This window comes from Oryza brachyantha, chromosome 5 (assembly GCF_000231095.2).
Source record: "Oryza brachyantha chromosome 5, ObraRS2, whole genome shotgun sequence".
Lineage (NCBI taxonomy): Eukaryota > Viridiplantae > Streptophyta > Magnoliopsida > Poales > Poaceae > Oryza > Oryza brachyantha.
This window is the reverse complement of record NC_023167.2, coordinates 17,427,002-17,445,719: the sequence shown is the minus strand read 5'-3', so window position 1 is coordinate 17,445,719 and position 18,718 is coordinate 17,427,002. Positions and strand designations below refer to the sequence as shown.

Here is an 18,718-nt window from a genome sequence, read left to right as displayed (position 1 = left end):
GAAAGAGCATATTAACATACACGTAGCATTTACATGTCACGTCTTATTTATCGCAAATATTTCAGATATAATTTTAGATTCATATCCTCTGCTTCACGTGCAAGACAATTTTCTTTTCTGGCTGAAGATAAAAGATAAAAAATATCTTATTTTTATGAATGGTATGAATGATAAAATTAACTACCACAAAATTAAAAATCTATTTTAGAAAAATTAGATGATAAACATTTATATAATTTTTTTATGAAAAATACACTTCTTAGCCATTCAGAAACACATGCGTATAAACCAAAAACACCAAGAATAATGTGAAGAAATAACATAGCCTAAGTGTCTTAACACCTACTATTAGGACACATGATGCACCTCTACATTTCCAAGAGATGTCAATACTTTACTCTCAAAATCTTATATTGCCGATTCTTTTTATTTAAGCAGAACAAGAAATGTATATTTTTATCTAAACACGGTAGTAATCTAAATCTGTCCTTAAACAGGACGCTTTGGTCACGTAGCGTCGAGTTGTTTGATATGGATGTTGTCTTTTGCCGGCGGCCACCTGAGCACAACAGAGAGAAATCATTACAAATCTCTCGAAACATGTTGCCGTCTTTCTTCTATCCCTAATCTTCTATTACCAGAGAACCCATGCCCTAATCTTTCATCAGATGATCATATTTGAAGTAGAGATTGCAAGATTGTTTTCAAGGTATTTCCTCCTCGTTGTTTGGAATTGGTTAGACATCAACACCAGTTGATCGATTAGCATATCTGTTCTATACTTAGCAGAGATATCAATATTATATTGTTCTTTTTTCCTGGAAAGATTGCAGGCCTGCAGTTGTATCATATGGTGATGAAAGAGGAGAATATGAGGTGAAGGTTGACCGTGAATGAGTTGCATTGCAACAAGGAGATCATATTGCATATGTTCGAAGGGATTTCAAGTATAAGCTAGTTGTGCGCAGCAATGCTTTTTCGACGTGTGAGTGCTAGAAGCCTAACCTCACTGGTATTCCTTGCGCTCATGTGCTTACTGTTTGCAGATGGAGTGACGAACAGAGGGATGTTTTCAGGAGCCCTGAGCCCGTGGGCTATGCACGCGGACAAAGGCTGGACGCTCTAGACATACAACGTCCAATAATACTAAACGGACGCTATAGAATTGCATCGTCCTGCTTACGAATAAAATTACCATGCGTGGGTGTTTAGATAAATTTTTATTTTTTTGGTTTTGCTCATATTAAAAAAAAACGGCTTATATTGAGTCCATACAAAAAAGTGACAATTGTCCTATCGACCCTGTTTTGAAGCCTGACGTTATCTTTTTTTCAGTTTGAGCATTTGACCTTCATTGAAAAACAAGCCAGCCGTCTGACCATATCCCGTTAACCTTTTCTGACAATGTTAACATAGAAAAAAACACATGCACCTTTTGATTTAACACTATATTATTATGTTACTTGAGGTAGAATGTGTTCATTTGTAAATATGTGTAAAAATTAAAATGTTTGAAATGTATTTGATACATTACGGAGAAATTTGAATTATTTAAAATAGAGTGAGTGCACCAGCGGTCCCTAAACTTATATGCATGTGTCATCTAGGCCTCTGAACTCTCAAAATATATTTTTGGGTCTCTGAACTTGTCTGGGGTGTCATATAGGTCCAAACGGGCTCCAACCCGCTCCATCCGCTGACGTGGCATGCCACGGTGACGCCTATGTGGCGCTAACATCGCCTAGCCGCCGCCTGCGCTGTCACGCGCCAGCCGTCTCCCGCTCGGCGAGCGCACATGTAAGAAGGGAACGAGATAGCACAACAAAGGAGTGGGGGAATCGAGAAGGGAGAGAAAAGAATAAGGAGAGAGATACTGATATGTGGGACCTACATGTCCTCACCAACACGTAGGCGTCACCGTGGCATGCCATATCAGCGGATGGAACGGGTCGGAGCCCGTTTAGACCTATATGACACCCTAGACAAGTCCGGGGACCCAAAAATACATTTTGAGAGCTCAGGGACCTAGATGACATATACACAAGTTTAGGGACCTCTGGTGCACTTCACTCTTTAAAATATATTTGAAACGTCTTGCACAAATTTGAATGACAATAAATATAATTCAAATTTGTGCAAAATGTATCAAATATAATTCAAATTTCACCATAACATATCACATATATATTTTAAACAATTTAATTTTGTGTACATATTTACAAATGAACAAATTCTACCCAAATTCAGATAATACAACAGGGTCTAATGAGGAAGGCCATTAGTGGCATTTGTTTTGCTATATTAACACCGTTAGTGTGGATTAACGAAATAGGCTCCGATGGCTGGTTTGTTTGTTTTTTTAAGAACCCCAAATAAACAAAGTGAAAAAAAGTAGGGTCTTGTTACGTTGACTTCAAAACAGGGTTAATGGAGAAATTGTAAAAAAATATTGTGCATAAAAATTGCACTATTCTAATATATGGACAAAACTAAATAAATTGTATTGCTATAAATAAATTGTATTGCTATAAATCTAGAGTACGATTTTAAATATACATAAGATATCGAGAATAGACTAGAGAATGTATTAGAAATATTTTCCAACCTAATTTTTAAAATTTAGTTTTAGAGATTAATAATACAATATTAGACACCTCTAGTTGATGCTTACGCATTTGATTTTGTTTGCTCCAAAATTTGTGCGATCCCCCATTTGGCGATTATTTTACGCCCAAATCACGCGTCGTCGTCGTCATCGTCATCGTCATCTAAACTAAGCACAGCTTCATCTAGCGCGTACACGTGGACCCGTGCATCGGCGACAGGTTGGTATGCGCTAACAAAAATTTGACACTACTCGAGAAGGGAAAAAAAAACAAATGCGAAAAAAACAAAAAGAGAAGACGCGAGGAAGAAAAAAAAGGACAGAAGGGGAGGCCTCGTTTCGCTCGCTGGCGCCGAGCCGCATCCCCGTTTCGCAGCGATCGGCGACGAACGAGGCCGCCGGGAGGTCGCCGCGGCGGCGGCAGGGAGGTGCCCGATGGGCGACGAGAAGTCTCCGCTGAGCCCGATGGGAAGCCGCGACGTCCGCGACCGGGAGCTCCTTATCCCCGTCTCCGGCGGGGGTTCGGCTCCCGGAGACGGCGACGGGGACGGCGACAGGGCTGCCTCCTCCTCCGCCTCCGCCGCGCTCTCCTCCTCTAGCCGCGAGGTGCCCGTCCTAGCCCAGCCCTCTCTCCTCCCCACCTGGGTCATTTAGGGTTTACATTTGCCTAGTCTTAATTTGGGTGCAGTTTAGTTCTGTATATTTTGGCTTATAATAGCTTAGTGCTTGATTTCTGCTGTTCTCTTATCCTACTGTAGGTATGGGGTTTAATGATACGGAGTATCATGTAAGATGAAAAAAATAACACTCTTGCAGTTTATGTGGTAGATATGCTTCATTATTGTGTTTGTGAGCTAGGATATCGATACTATGTACATGTTTGGTGTGATAAATCCAGTTTTTTCGTATTAGTGATGAAATCATTGTGTTTATCCTTTAATCTGCTTAGAAAGGAAGGTGAGAAAACGTTGCATCAATTGGCACTATAACTTGAACAGAGCAGGATGTGGTGTAAATTTATTAGTTTGGTTACGGTTTTGGTCATTTGTAAACCCCTTTCTTGTTTAGTGAGTCTCAATGACAGCTCTTTTTTCAAAAAGCAGTGTTCAGCAAAAAGCTCCAAGCGTAATGTTTATGTTCTTCTTCATGTTTTTGCATCTGATACTTGTCTTGCACAAAAAGTATGCTCTACAAATTTGACATTTCTCCTTTATTGTTGAAGCTTAATAATCCCCTTTTCTGATTGCCTTTACGTTTTCTGTGATGCAGGCTTTTCATAAGGTGGTCCGGAGTTGGGCTTCAAAGAAATTCATGACTGGATGGCAAGTCTGAGAATGCTGCCTGACTAAATATCTGCTTGTTTATCTATGCACTTGACTATTGTCTACCATTGAACTAGTATAATTCTTTCTAGCTACCAGAAAATTCTGTTAAATCTCTGCTTCTTTATCTATGCACTCGACTAGTGTGTACCATTGAACTAATATAATTCTTTCTAGCTAACAGAAAGTTCTATTATGCTACAATGCCTGTGATATTGTCATAATGAAATGATTTTTCTGAGTATAAATTATATCATACTTGGGAATGTGGCTATAATTAAAAAGGTCAAATTCATGGGTTACAGAGTTAATAAAATCTTCCAGAATTCAAACTTTGTTCTATTTGCACAACTGGGAATAATTCGGGCAAGTGCTTTGGTAAGATCACTAGTTTCATTGCTGATTAACATGACAGTGCCTACCTGTTTTTTGGAATATGCGATATAGCCTTTTTCATCTTTTTTTTTTAAAAAAATGGAACTTGGCTGGGAGAAATTGAGAAAATACCAAGAGGGATATGTTTGGAGGAAGTTATATAGAATTATAAGCTGGCACTCATGTGATTGCTTCATCAATGATTATGCAACAAGTGAAATATACATCCACCTGTTTCTTTTGCTATTATTGTTTCAATGATATTATATCTCTTCACATGCACACTAAAATGCTCTCTTTTGGTCATTTCTTTTCCGGATGCTTCCAGTGTAATTCTCTTCCCGATAGCCATAACATTCTATATCACATGGTGGTTCATTCATTTTGTTGATGGATTCTTCTCTCCAATCTATGCTCAACTGGGAATCAACATATTTGGTATGTGAGCTACTACAATTCTTCTGAAAATAGTTGATTGCTCACGTTATAATTTCTTTTCCCCAAAATAGCAGTCTTTCTGGCTTTTAGTTAGTGCTGAGTCCTTTACAGTATTACACGTTTCTGTATACATTGTTGGTTGCTTTTAGTTTGCATTGGTACAATGTTAGACGTAGTACTTTTGTTATATATTTATTCAAACTAATAGTGTGTCAGAGATCTGAGAAGCTTGAATGATGTACAGAAAATTCATTTTTTATGTTAGAACTTAATCACATATGTGTGGAATGTGGGATGCTTGTTGTCTATTCCTTAATTCTTTTCACACTACTTATGCTCCAATAAATCCCTAGGTCTTGGCTTTATCACTTCTGTTACCTTCATATTTGTGGTTGGAGTCTTCATGTCATCTTGGGTTGGAGCATCTGTCCTTAGCCTTGGTGAGTGGATTATTAAGCGCATGCCACTTGTCCGTCATATCTACAATGCATCCAAGCAAATAAGTGCCGCAATATCACCAGGTAAATCTGCTGTCACATTAATACATCTGCAAATTTGCTTGGGTGCTAAATTAACTGGTTTCTACAGATCAGAACAAACAGGCATTCAAGGAAGTGGTTATCATTAGGCATCCTCGTATTGGAGAATATGCATTTGGTTTCATTACATCATCAGTATCTCTCCAGGTTCAGACGACTATTAACTATTATCTTGATTGAGATTATGTTAGACTGCTGATATTTATGTCATTTGTATGACGAATAATCCAAGTGTTGATATCCATTTCATTTTTCTATTAGCATGGAGTAATGTCTGCTTTGAATATCTATGTCATCTCATCCCATCATTATGCTGTAACAGAGTTATACTGGTCAAGAGGAACTGTATTGTGTCTATGTCCCAACCAACCATCTTTATATTGGTGATATCTTCATGGTAAATTCGAAAGATGTTATAAGGCCAAATCTTTCTGTGCGTGAAGGCATTGGTTAGTCACAATCTCGCCCTTTCTGTTTCCCGCTTGTACTTGATAAGTTGATATTCATAGAGGTAGTCAAGTTATGTTGAAAGATGCCTTGACTTGTTCCTAACACGTGTTATGCAGAGATTGTTGTATCTGGTGGCATGTCGATGCCCCAAATTCTATCAACTCTGGACCCACAGACAATTCTTGGGGACAGAACAGGAGCAAGCAGAAGCTGAGATATCTCCTCTGTTGCAACTTAACTAAAATTTTCAGACTTTTATGAGTACAGTGAACTAGATCCTGAGCATCATGATGTATTAGTAGTCTGTCGAGCTCTAGGATCACAATGATTCTGTAAATTATGTAGAAGTAGGTGACTCATATTCCTTGTTCATCCGTCGGGAGTTTGTATCATGGTTTGCACTATCTACACGCACTATACAAGAGAAAAACTTCGCACTTGTAATAGTATTTTTTTTTACTTCTAACTGTTGAGTTTTTTTTACTTCTAACTGTTGAGTGCAAATTAACTATGTCGAAGTGTGTCTGGTGAACTCTTGAAATATAAAAGCCTTCTCGGATTGTGTTGCGTGCAATTTAAACATCGTTATACAAGTTCATTTTTGTTTTTTTTAAAACCAAACGATATATTTGCAAATGAAAAACAATTTGTGAGTAAGATTTTATATACATGATCTCAGTGATCTAAAATCTAAAAACAAAGACTGAAAAATAAACTACGATAAAAAAACTTTAAAATCAATTTTAAATTTAAGGTTAAAAATTTAAATTTTAACTTATAAGCATATGCAGAAGCCAAGAGTTAAGGTCCATAAGCTCTAATATGTCGTAAACACTTCTCATCTAGGATGCCAATATGACTACAGAAGTGGATGTTGCAACAATAGCTGTCCTTCCACGAATCTCCGCTTCAAGGATGATGCTATATAGGAGTATAACGTAGGCAACAATACATCAATTAAAAGAAAAATACACGAGGCTGTAGACACAACACAGGCCATGCTGACTGCTAAATAATCGTTGCAACATATCTATTCCAGGAAGATTATTCAGCATTTTACGAATGAGATGACTACTACAGATCGTCCTGCTCAAAGAAAGGCCAAGAATAGAATGTCACTGAGCAGGTTCAGAAAACCACACGCAGAATGCAAAACCCCATTTCCAAAATGGGGCTAAATTTTGCAACAAACTTTATCTTAAGTTTCCTGCTCTGAATTCTGCAACGTCTTAGTATCATCCACCTCCTTGGAGGGGCAACAAAATGATCCCATGAATTCGACCTATTTTCTTCTGATCTTAACCGTTAGAGTCCATTGTAGCTTGCCTTCTGGGCGTGGTATATCCCTTGGCAAACGGAGGGGCAGCTCAAATTCCCCAAGGGATGCCAATGGTGATGGCAGGTGGAGATTGTCTGGGTGGATATTGATATTGAGTTGCCGTGCAACCTGTTGATGAAGTTGAGATATTACTACAGATTTAAAATTTGAATAAGCTGTGTGAATGAGCAGGAGACACACCTCGGAAATAATTTCATCCTTTGTCACAGGAGACCGTAGTTCATTCCCAACTGAGATGAACCTCCTCAACACCTATCAGAATAGATGAATGAGCAATATTGCAATAGCTGGATGATGTGAACGAGTATAAAGAAATGAAGTTGCTTGATTGGAACATGGAACCAAACACGGCCACAGAAGGATTCCCAATTTTGGAGTAATCATACTAACCAAGAGAGCATTATCAAGACGCTTTGCTGCCGTCTGATACTCCTTCAGTTTCTCTTCCTGTTGCTGTTCAAAAGTTTTCAGAAGTAAATAACTAACAATTGAAAGCAGAAAGTAGTTTGTGACTGAAAAAACATGTGGCTTCGACCAGAATATGACATTTTCAGATGTAAGGCCCTGTGTGGCACAGCTCTAACTCCAAGATTTCTTGGGAGCTGGGTTTTCCTAGCTCCAGAAATTCTTGGAGTTGGAGCCGCTGGTAATTCAACTGGAAATCTGATCAAATTATCAGCGACAAAATATGGTTTCAAGAATGAATTGAAGGTGACCTCTATATGCAGCAAAAGTGTGCAAATTACAGAGCCAGGAAAGTTACTGTGCTCAAATCTTCACTGAAGATAGTATTACAACAGTGTTGAGTAAAAAAGGAAGAAACTTAAGTAGTAGTACTAAGTGCAATGACTACCAAAGAAGAGGTAGAAGAACTATTAATGGTTCTATGTTCAATATTTTATACTAAGTACAGAACTGGAACTGTTCTGCACAGAAATGAAATATCCAAAGTACAACTTCTACAAAACAGAAATAAACAGCGTGCTCCTATGCTGGCACAGTACTCCATGACACTATGAAATCAAGGCCTCTAGATAGTCTATAAGTCCAAAGTGGACATATCAAAGGCAACTCAGCACTTGAATAATGTTACTAAGCAATCAATATTGAAGAAAGCAATAAAAAGGGATCTGATCAACAATGTACATCATGAAACAACTTACTCTAGCATCGTCATCTTCCTTTCGGACTTCTTTCACCACCTCCACCTCTTGAGGTTGGTAAAGCTGATCAAAGAAATAATAGTGATTTTTTCAGGCACAAACTTATAGTTTCACTGCATCTATACAAGCGACCAGTCAACCACAAGTAAACTTGATTAGCAATAAACTAGTGAAAACACAATGATTGTGCACGGAAAAGTATGATTCACCATTCATAGTAAAAATCACAGAACATATAACCTATGGTGCAAGTCATTTGAGATTCTGGTTATAAGAACAATGCAATCATTCATTAAATATCAAACGACCAATCTGAAGTAAACATGCTTGTGAGGGTAGCTGAAATATAGCTATCAAATGTTCGTAGTATATTGAAGAACTAAAGGTAAAAATCAAACCTTACGCTGCTCACGGATGAGTAAAGTGAATTTGTCGATGTTTGGGACAGCGAGCATCTTGGGCATAAGGTGATTGCGGAAGTGTCCGGGGGCCACCTTCACCACCTCCCCCGCTTTGCCCAGCTTATCGATAGTCTGCCGCACACCAGGAAGAAACTATTGAGTGTTAACAGCTTAGTTTCAACTCCCCTAATATGTACTATCGTGTAACAAAGGCATCTCAAAAAGTCATTCTGGGTCATCAAATGTACATCAAACGGATGATCATCCTCAAGTAAACAAAAACTACTATCTCAAAACGCGCGGAATAATCTGCAATTTCTGTTCAACTTATCCCCAAGACGCAGCCGAACTCACTTGCTCAAATCATTCCGTAGCAAACGCCCAATCAAACAATCGACCCACAGCCTCATACCTCCTACTCAGATCCTTGAAAAGCAAGACGCACTCCCACCTTCCAGAAACCACACACACGCATCAAAGTGGCGACCCAGAGTGAAATGGCCGCGGATCGAAAGACGGCGGGGCGGGCGAGCAGGCCGTTACCGTGGTGAGGATGACCTCCAGCTTGCGGTAGCGGAGGCCATGGCCGCAGAAGAGTACTGGGTTGGCGCCGCCGCCGGCGGCCGCGGCAAGGCAGTGGCGGCGGAGCAGGGCGGCGCGGGCGGATGCCATGGCGACGGCGAAGCGGCTGTGCGGGAGCCTTCCTTTCCTAGGTCAGTAGGGCTTAATTGACATGGGCCTAGTTGTACTGGGCCTCGCGGGCCGAGCCCGATAGTTTTGGCCCACGTCAGCGGTGGCTTGGCGATCGGACGGCCGCGATTCGCTCATCGAACGGCTGACGAGATCCACACGAGTCGAGCGCCGCCGTTAAACCCTAGTTCCCCAGATGCCTCTATATATACTCGAGCAAGAGGAGGCAGATGCATATCGTACACGCCGCCATCTCTTCTCGCATCTGCTCCTGCTTCGTGGATCTCGCGTTTGTCTTCTGATCTGCAATATCAAATCTTAGGGATTTCTCTTTTGGTTTGTCTGGGAATTTTTCTCTAGTTAGTGTTTAGTGTGTTTTTCTGTGTTTCGAATGGGGATTTGATTTGGTTATTTCGGTCGAGGACGGTGAAGATTGTATCTATAGGTCTCGTTCGTCGTAACTGGCGAATTTTTTTGCCTTGCCGACCATCCTGATATATCACCACCCATATTCCGAGTCCTCCGAAATCCGAATTCCATGAGATCTTTCTTGCTTTTTTTTGACTCTCTTGGCAAGTGTCTGAATTGGCCGGTGATAAGATTAAAATATAGACAAGCATATGTCTGAATTTTTCATGTGGAAAGCCTAATCTTCTCTATGAGGTCAACTGTCCAGACTTACAAAAGTTTTTTGATCTTTTATGCTGTTTTTGTTTGGTTATTCTTTTTGAGGCCTGTGATGATCAATGTGGAAACCTTTCTCTCTGAGATCTTGTGAGGACATACACTACTGCCTTCCTTCTGAGGTCTCATTGGTTTTTTTTACCAAGTTTTCCTTTTTTTTAAAGTTTCTTGAGTAGATTTTTTATTTCATATGGGTTACAAGGCCGAGTGATGAGCAACAAGTGCATAGTTCAGATGATCTAACCCAAGTGGTTATGATTACTAAGAACAAAATAGTCTTTCGCTCCTAACTGACGACCTCCACCCACCTAATTTAATGATGCTTTACTTTATTTTGATTTGCGTTCTGGTGTTCTTTAACTGTCATATCTGCCTCTTATTTACTTCGTTTTTATTTGTGCAGGCCTTCCATCTTTTAGTATTCGAAGCCGAGGATTTTCTTTTCTTCAAATGCTCAAACCGAGAACAGCGGTTGTCTTCAAATGCTCAAGCCGAGGCTGTCTGGTGGAATGAGACGTGGTTAAGCAGAACACAGATAGCGTACATCCTGACGAACTATACCGACGAAAACTTTCAAAAGTCGAAAGCTGTCATATCGTGATGTGGATATGGAGGACTCTAAAGCCTATTTTTTTAGTTCAATGAATTTTATTCGCAGTCATTATCATTACACTTGTAAAATCCTTATATTATGTGAATAAAAACCACAGTAATTCGACTGAAATTTGTCAAACTCCAGTACCTCTACGTGTGCTTCATTGAAATTAAGCCATTAAATACTATCGTGTTTAAGCTATTGATTTGGTTCATGTCGAAAATATCGTCGAGATAACATCATTAAAATGTCGAGGAGGCATCATGCTCCCTGTCCAGCCGCACTCTGGCGCGGTCGGCCCGGCCCATGTGTACATGCCACGTAAATGATCTCGTTGGCGATACGGCCCAGTGTAACTTCACATCCAGGGGCCCAGTTTGGCGGACTTGACCGCTTCGAGTCCGGCCCATCCGGCGTTGTCTCCTCCACCTTTCGTCGGGGATACGAGCCCCTCGTCCGTTCCCGACTCGAAATTCGAAACCCTAGTTGTCCTTGTGGAGAATGGCTTACCGTCCCGGTCCAAATCCTCCCGATTGAGGAGTCCGCGTGGCTGCAAATTTCGGGGTCCCCGGCCTGCGCGTTCTAATGGGATTTCCTTTGTTCTAGCGTTCAGGTTTAGAATCTGATCTGGCAGATTTTGTCTGTATCTTCTGGGTGGTTTGGAATTCCGTCTTGTCCCTCCCGGGATGTTTTGCGGCGAGATTTCGTGTCAGGACTCAGTAGGCAGCCACGTCCTCACGCAAATGAACTGGTTGCTCGTTGATCTAGTAGTAAACCATTTACTTTTTTTTTAAAAAAAGTTTATTCGGATCTGCTACGTTCATGGCGAATCGGTAATGGTAATAGGAAAGGGTTAATTAGATTGAAACATATCATTACAATTCGACTAATGGTAAGAATACCATTATAATTTCAGAACTATTAGAAATATGTCACTTCATACCTTTTCGGTGTATTTTTTGGATCATATTATCCATCTGCTGTTTACTGTGCCTTTGGCATATGCAAAAGACAATTTGATCCAAAAATGACATATTTGAAATAGTTCTAAAATTATAATGCCATATTCACAATTAGTTGAATTGTAATGACATATTTCAAAACTGGCAAAATCATAACCGCGGTACATGTTTTGTGCCTGGAGTGATGAGTTCAACACTTCGTTTATGAGATCATGCAGTAGTATATCAAGTTCTCCAACTTTCTGTTTAGCTCTTGTTTTGGAAGCAGAGAAATTCTGAGTTAAGATTTCTTGCATGTTTATCTATCCAAATAATTTACTGTTATGTTTCTGGTGCAGCAATTGTGTGAGATTGCATTCTGTCCTATTGTCTAGGAATCTGAATTAGTTGATTATTGTCAGTGGATATATAGTGACATGCTTTGCTGATGTTTGAGGATTAAATGAGTGCCTAGGAGGAGCTCCTGTATGTAGCTCAATTTCAGCAAGCAAAATCTTGTTCTGTTTTGTTCAGCTTATATCAGGAGATATCTCTCTTTACTTCAGCTTTCATCTTTATCCTAACATATGTGCTTTGCTTCCAACAAGGGAGACATCGCTGATGGGGTGCCTGAAAGGCAAAAGCTGGAATTGAGATCCAGTGCAGTTACTATTGTGACGGTATACAATCTGAGCATCTAGTTTCTGATCTAATAATTAGTTCACTGCTACAATAGAATTGCTGTGATAATTCTTGCTACAGTAGGTAGCGGTAGCCGGTAGGAAGCTACAAGCCTACAACATTTGCTGTTTCTCATAGGCATCTTGCCATTGCCACCTGCACTGGAATCAGATCCAAAAAACTGATAACATATAAATGCAAGCTGGTCATAAGCTTTCCTCGCAAAAAGAAATAACTCACAAAATTAGACATTGAAAAACATATAGCAAAAAAACTGAAACATCCTAATTCAGTTAACATCAAGCGAAATCTAACCCAATCAATATATCCAAGGGAGCCACAGGGTAACGTGTTGGTAACAATTAACGAATCCTCTTAATTTCTGAAAGTGATATCTGCTAGTACTTTGACGCCCACTGGAGTGCCTCCCTGATCAATCGATTGCAGATTTGTAGCCAATTTGATGTCAAAGTTGCAATGCAACTAGCAGAACAGCTGTGCCCTACAGCACACCAGAAGCCAACAAGTAGAGCCATGTGCAGGGAGGAATTAGGACATACTTACCTGTCGTAAACAGGACGCTGCTGTTGACGCTATAGCACATGCACAATTGTTAATTTACGTACGCACGTGAGCATGCACACGTCTTCCAAAAATTCCCAGCCAAAGAAAGCGATCGTGACGGGTGCAACTCTTGATATCGGTAGTGTTTTCCGCCGTGTGGTGCAGTAAAATTAGGACGCCAATCTTTGACAAATAGCCATATTATCAATTGCCGTGACTGTGCCTTCAAGCAAGACATGGATATAACTCTCAAGTTACTGCGTGCCTTTTGATTTTCTTTTGAATTATCAGTGTGTGAAAAAAGAAACGGTGTGCTGTGTGAATCTCCAGTGCTTCTCTTCACTCTACATAAGGATACAGTGCTGGGCCAAGCCCAAACAGAAGACCCAGCCCGGGCGAGCGACAGCCCCTTAGCGGTCTCAGAATATTCAAAACACATTTTGTGAAGTTGTGATATTGACTCTATCGCAAAATAAAATCATTTATAGTAATTGAATCTTGTCCTAAAATAAGATCATTTTAGTTGTCCTATCAACCATCTCTTATTCAAGATTTTTTATATCTTATTCTTATTCACCCTCTCACCCTCGTCCATTTCTCATTATTAAATGACATGTAATCTTTTTTTTTCTCAACTTTAATATCCAGTAAACAACATATAAATATTTATATTTTACGATGGATGCAGTATTATATACTGGGTCAAAAGACACTATTGACCACACATCCAAAATCCACACTATGTGAATAGTATAATGATTATTTTAAGGACGTACGGTTTCGATCGCCTTCATTTGGCGAACAAACCTCTGCCTGCACACACACACACACTGCGGAGAGATGCTAATTACACGTACCATGAGTTCACAACTAGAGCCGATCTCTAAAGCGTTAGATCACGCACAAGTTAATTAATTAACTGTAGTAGTTTTCCATGGTTGACGACGCCTTCACAGGTTGCACCGTTGGCCGTTGCACGCACACGCACGCGCGGGCGGCCGAGCGAGCAGTAGACGCCGGGTGGTTGGGGGTGGTTGATCGGTTAATGGCGCTTCCTCCTCTCAGGGTTTTCGGGTTCTCGGAGACACGGGGGGAGGGGAAGCAGCTGCTGCACGCTTGCCCACCCCCACCTCCCCTCACCTTCCCGCCCACACCGCCTCCCTCCACCTTCCAGTCACAGCTAACCGGCTTACCGGCCATGCACGTAGCCATGGCCGGTCTATATATTTTGTGTCGCGCCGCCGCCGTGCACCTGTTCCATCTCGATCGCCGGCCGGAGGTGCTAGCTAGCAATGGACGGGGGGTTGCGCGATGAGGCGGGGAGCCTGCAGCCGGCCGGCGGCGGTCAGCACGGGCGGCTGCTGCTGCTTCCTCCGCTGCCGCTGCCGCTGCCGCCGCTTGATGTTGCTGAGCTAGGCTCGATGGCGCCGCTTAGCCCGGCGGGGGACTGGGCGGCGTCGCTGCTCCTCGCGGGGAGCTCAGCGGCGGGCTTGGGTGAGGATCCGGCGGGTGCAGGGAGTGGCGGTGGCGGGATGGCAGCGGCGGCGGCGGCGGCGGAGAGCAGCTGCGGCGGGAGCAGCACCGTCACGACTGCAGGAGGGAGTAGTGGCGTGACGGAGGCGACGGCGACGACGAACAGGCAGCTGCAGGGCAGCGCGCGGCGTGGGAGGGGCAACGGTAGGAAGGCTGGAGGCGGCGGGAGGACGCCGAGGTTCGCGTTCCACACGAGGAGCGAGAACGACGTCCTCGACGACGGCTACCGGTGGAGGAAGTACGGGCAGAAGGCCGTCAAGAACAGTGACTTCCCCAGGTATATATATTATTCCTCCACGCTACAAGATTTAGATTTACTGATATTGCCTAAATTTATATGTGTGCTAATGAATCTAAATACATATATTAAACATATACATTAATATATATGGACAAATATAAATAAAATCAGAAAGTTTTATAATACCATTCTTTCTGGCTAGCCAACCGCTAACTCTAAACGCTACTGGTGATGCAAGTGTCGTCGTGAGAAAAGTATTTTAAACTTTGTAATAATATCCCCTCGTTCGTTCGTGTATCCAAATATTTTTGGGTGGGACAGATTAAAATATGATATATCTTCAAATATAAATTTTATAAACTATATTAAAAAATTATATGTATACTCACCATCATTTTTAGCTAGAACTATATGAGTTATATATTAAAGCTTGTATGCATTCTTGTGAAATGATATATATAGCATATATTTATGTAACTTTGTATTTTGTAAAATAAGTTATAGTTATTTGTATGCCATGCAAGAAATGATAAGGGGCATCTCCACGAAAGTTTAAATCCAATTCCGTTGTGAATGATAGAAATACATGTTGCATATACTCGAGTGTAAACAATAGCATGCAACACTTTGGATTGTTTTTGGCATGAAAAATACATTGAGGACGCTCATAAGATAACTAACACATTTTAAGAAGAAACAAAACGATGAGTTCAAGAACACGTTGGTCACCTACATATACTATTATCAAGGACAAACCTATAACAAGATTTACAGAGTATCCTTTACCTACTACACTAACAAAACAATATTATACTTACATACGATGGTGTAACAGGGTAAACTTTATGTGAATCCGACATGGACCGTTGTGTTTCAATCAAATGGAAATATGGATATGTCCTCAACTCTAGCCTATTTATGAAAGATGTGGAGAGAATTATAAGGAAAGGATGAACCCGAATAGTCCACAACAAGAACATTGAATTAAGTTATCAAGGTGAAGATGGGTGAGTTAGAATGAAGAGGCCACAACAAGAACATTGCATTAAGTTATCAAGGTGAAGATGGGTGAGTTAGAATGAAAAGGCGACTTTACAAGGAAACAAATATAACATCCTTTAGTAGTGTGAGAGAGGATTACATAGTGTGAACCATAGAAGACAAGAGGTCAAGGCTAAGAAAGTGTGGCTTGATTGCATGGGGTACGAGGCAATAGCAATAGACAACACAAGGAAGGACGATTGGTAGTTGCTAGAGCAAGAAAATTCTTATGGGATAAAATATCTTCTTTTGGACTCCTTAAAACACTCAGCTACAAAATTAAATGTTTTTATATGGTAGTTGTGTGATGTGTCATATATGTTTTAACGGGGGTCTAAAGTAGAGACATGGTCTAAGAGAAAGGGTGGGAGGGTCATGACTTGACAAACCTAACAATGACCTGACAATAGTTACACGAAATAATCCATGTGGAATTTTGAGTATTCAAAAGTATCAAATATTTAGAGGAAAATGTGATCAATGATAGAACATTATTTGTTGAAGTTGCTAAATAACATTTTAAGGATTTATAGGGGCAAGAACACGTACGATTTTCTGAGTTTGAACATCCCACTTGGAGAGAAAGCAAGCTCCTGGTTCTTAGACGGAGGTGGTTAGCTAAGTTAGGAACTTAGGACGCGAAGTGTGGGGATGAGAATTGAAGTGCCATAGTGAAGGGTAAAGAAAGATATACTAAAGTGAGACGGTGATAGTACCGTACATCAAGTAAGGGTGATGGGAGGGGTCAACCATGAGTTGAGTTTAGAATAGAGGTAATTGCACGTTAGGATGAATTTGATTTTTTTTTGTCCAAAAGAACAGAATTAACTAATAGGCATGTATGTCTTTTTCATGCTCTCCATTGCACTGCGTGCATAGCATTCCCTGTTTTTGGCACTCGGACTCGTCAGCTGGCCACCCGGAGTTCGAACCGATACGACGAGGGCGTACCACTGTAGTTGAAACTAACGTATCAAAATAAAAACTAAAAGATAAAAATACACCTAAAGTACACTAACAATATTGGTTATGTGCTAACGATATAATGTCATAATATATTATAAAACAGTAATACCTAAAATGTTATTTTTAAATAAATCTCAGATCAGATAATAATTGAAATATATCGTCATAATTTAGCAAGAGTAACTCGAGAACGGTATATATGCAATCTGCTCCCTTTGTCGTGAAATATAAGAATTATCCAGACTAATCTTTAGAATCTCTTAAATAATATTTAAGGATGAAGGTAGAAATAGAAAATAGAAAGTTAATACCTGCGCTAGGCTTAAAATAGGACTCTCTTGGTCAGAGTATTATATTGATTTCAGAGCTGAGCCCTCATGCGCAATTTCAGAGCATTTGAATACCAACCAAATGAACAACAATCAGCTATAGTGCTAGTACGTCGTAGTACATTCATGTTGCGAATGACAAATATTAACTTTAATCAAATTTTGTTCTGATATGGATGTCACCAATCAACTGCTATATCAGGAGCTACTACCGGTGCACGCACCACACGTGCAGCGTGAAGAAGCAAGTGCAGCGTCTGGCCAAGGACAGGGGCATCGTGGTGACCACGTACGAGGGCGTCCACAACCACCCGTGCGAGAAGCTCATGGAAGCGCTCAACCCCATCCTCAGGCAGCTCCAGCTCCTCTCGCAGCTCTGAATTTAAACTTAATCTCCACTTCTAATCAAGCTCTAATTAATCATATCAAAAGAAACTGCATAGTAACATAGAGAGATTTGCTCCGATACAACCAAGTATCTCAACGTATCAGTACCTCACGGTACTAAATCATTTTTCATCATTGGATCTAACTGAGTATGATGGGTATTGCTAGATCCAACGATCATAAATAATTTTGTACCGTGAGATACCAGTATCTCAAGATATTTTTTGTTGGATTAGAACAAATTTCTAATATAGAACATTTGACAAGTTAAATGTCTATATATTCACAGCCAAATTAATTAATTATACTCGGATGGGGAAGAGAAGGAAAAGGTTGTCCTAACTCCCATCATATATATATATATATATATATATATATATATATATATATATATATATATATATATATATATAGTGAGTGCTACACTGCTTAGATACGAACATATGCACACGCATGACCCAGTGGTAATAGGTTCAAATGAAGGGAACGACTTAAACATTGACACGTACATATCCACTAATGTTACAGAAATGCACTATATGTGTGTGCTACTCTAGCACCCTTGTAATTAATTTCTTCGTGCAATTATATATGTAAATCAATCACATCTTGTGTTTCGATCATGGTTGCTGTTCATTATTTTCTATAAATTTCAGTAAAATTTGACAATGTTATGCAATGATTTAATTTCTCTGAGATAAAATCATGAAACTAGGAAAGAATCTGTTTTTTTTTTGGAAGAGAGAAAAAAAGGAACCGACTTTCCTAGTAAGTCTAACACCGACGAGGCAAGCGAACTGATCGAGCCGTTTTCTTAGAAAAAATATATATAGAAAATCTGCACAGTGGGTCTCGTTGAGGCAACAAGATATCTTTGCTCGCATGCTCATTTGCTGAATCAGTAATGTTGGAACAGAGTGCGCTGGGAGCTGCAACTGAAGTTAATTAATATGGTGCAGACAACAAGAATGCAACTTTATATTCACCATTTTGTCTCCTTAAATGATACGACCTCCGTCTCACAATGTCACAATGTAAGACTTTTTAATTTTATCTAGATTTATATGAATGTTAATGAATCTAGACATATATATAAATTATATACATTCATAAATTGATGAATTTAGGCAAGATTAAAAAGTCTTACGATATGAAACAGATGTAGTATGTTATTATCTATGGCAAACATGGTTAGATAATTTTCTTTATTTTTTTTACATATCTTGTACATCTTGTTATTTTCTCTTCTTCTATTTTTCTTAAGAAAAACATCAACAACCTAAACTCTTCCGTCCAATTAGGATTGTGCCCTTGTAATTATTTCTACAAAAATAGAAATATAATAGGACGGGATCTACTCAGAATAAGAATAGAACAACAATCTAGCCAACTCAACTTTCTTCTTGTCGCTTTTGTCTTGCTCTCTGAGCCTCG

General features: G+C 40.0%; 3 protein-coding genes and 3 non-coding genes across 6 annotated transcripts; 5 read left to right on the top strand and 1 right to left on the bottom strand.

Annotated features, from left to right (window-relative positions):
- The first annotated feature begins 2,873 nt into the window (after positions 1–2,873).
- On the top strand, positions 2,874–6,187 carry LOC102716783 (protein LIKE COV 1-like). Its single transcript, XM_006654623.2, has 7 exons — positions 2,874–3,211; positions 3,875–3,927; positions 4,631–4,740; positions 5,094–5,261; positions 5,329–5,426; positions 5,602–5,728; positions 5,846–6,187. The coding sequence occupies exons 1-7, from the start codon at positions 3,041–3,043 to the stop codon at positions 5,941–5,943; spliced, it is 825 nt and encodes a 274-aa protein (XP_006654686.1). The 5' UTR covers positions 2,874–3,040; the 3' UTR covers positions 5,944–6,187.
- Positions 6,188–6,657: 470 nt separating this feature from the next.
- LOC102716502 (50S ribosomal protein L9) lies at positions 6,658–9,342 on the bottom strand. The gene is made up of 6 exons (XM_006654622.2): positions 9,176–9,342; positions 8,630–8,764; positions 8,232–8,294; positions 7,459–7,521; positions 7,249–7,320; positions 6,658–7,176 (listed from the first exon to the last, which is right to left on the bottom strand). Exons 1-6 carry the CDS (start codon positions 9,302–9,304, stop codon positions 7,012–7,014), a joined length of 627 nt encoding a protein of 208 aa, XP_006654685.1. The 5' UTR covers positions 9,305–9,342; the 3' UTR covers positions 6,658–7,011.
- A 401-nt stretch (positions 9,343–9,743) lies between these two features.
- On the top strand, positions 9,744–9,843 carry LOC121054583. The gene has a single exon (XR_005811971.1). It is a non-coding gene; the product is annotated as a small nucleolar RNA Z43 (small nucleolar RNA).
- Positions 9,844–10,053: 210 nt separating this feature from the next.
- On the top strand, positions 10,054–10,131 carry LOC121054587. Its single transcript, XR_005811975.1, has one exon. It is a non-coding gene; the product is annotated as a small nucleolar RNA U83 (small nucleolar RNA).
- Positions 10,132–10,204: 73 nt separating this feature from the next.
- On the top strand, positions 10,205–10,308 carry LOC121054577. Its single transcript, XR_005811965.1, has one exon. It is a non-coding gene; the product is annotated as a small nucleolar RNA snR60/Z15/Z230/Z193/J17 (small nucleolar RNA).
- A 3,900-nt stretch (positions 10,309–14,208) lies between these two features.
- Positions 14,209–17,605, top strand: LOC102706662 (probable WRKY transcription factor 43). Its single transcript, XM_006655445.3, has 2 exons — positions 14,209–14,597; positions 17,100–17,605. The coding sequence occupies exons 1-2, from the start codon at positions 14,209–14,211 to the stop codon at positions 17,275–17,277; spliced, it is 567 nt and encodes a 188-aa protein (XP_006655508.2). The 3' UTR covers positions 17,278–17,605.
- The last annotated feature ends 1,113 nt before the right edge of the window (positions 17,606–18,718 follow it).

Excerpts from the sequence above, each read along its gene's own strand:
- LOC102716783 (XM_006654623.2), top strand. The coding sequence starts at position 3,041 with ATGGGCGACGAGAAGTCTCCGCTGAGCCCGATGGGAAGCCGCGACGTC. Across the intron at positions 3,928-4,630 it reads AAGAAATTCATGACTGGATG|TGTAATTCTCTTCCCGATAG; the intron begins GCAAGTCTGAGA and ends GGATGCTTCCAG. Across the intron at positions 5,427-5,601 it reads CATCATCAGTATCTCTCCAG|AGTTATACTGGTCAAGAGGA; the intron begins GTTCAGACGACT and ends ATGCTGTAACAG.
- LOC102716502 (XM_006654622.2), bottom strand. The coding sequence starts at position 9,304 with ATGGCATCCGCCCGCGCCGCCCTGCTCCGCCGCCACTGCCTTGCCGCG. Across the intron at positions 7,522-8,231 it reads AGGAAGATGACGATGCTAGA|CAACAGGAAGAGAAACTGAA; the intron begins GTAAGTTGTTTC and ends ACTTTTGAACAG. Across the intron at positions 7,321-7,458 it reads GTCTTGATAATGCTCTCTTG|GTGTTGAGGAGGTTCATCTC; the intron begins GTTAGTATGATT and ends CTATTCTGATAG.
- LOC102706662 (XM_006655445.3), top strand. The coding sequence starts at position 14,209 with ATGGCGCCGCTTAGCCCGGCGGGGGACTGGGCGGCGTCGCTGCTCCTC. Across the intron at positions 14,598-17,099 it reads AAGAACAGTGACTTCCCCAG|GAGCTACTACCGGTGCACGC; the intron begins GTATATATATTA and ends CTGCTATATCAG.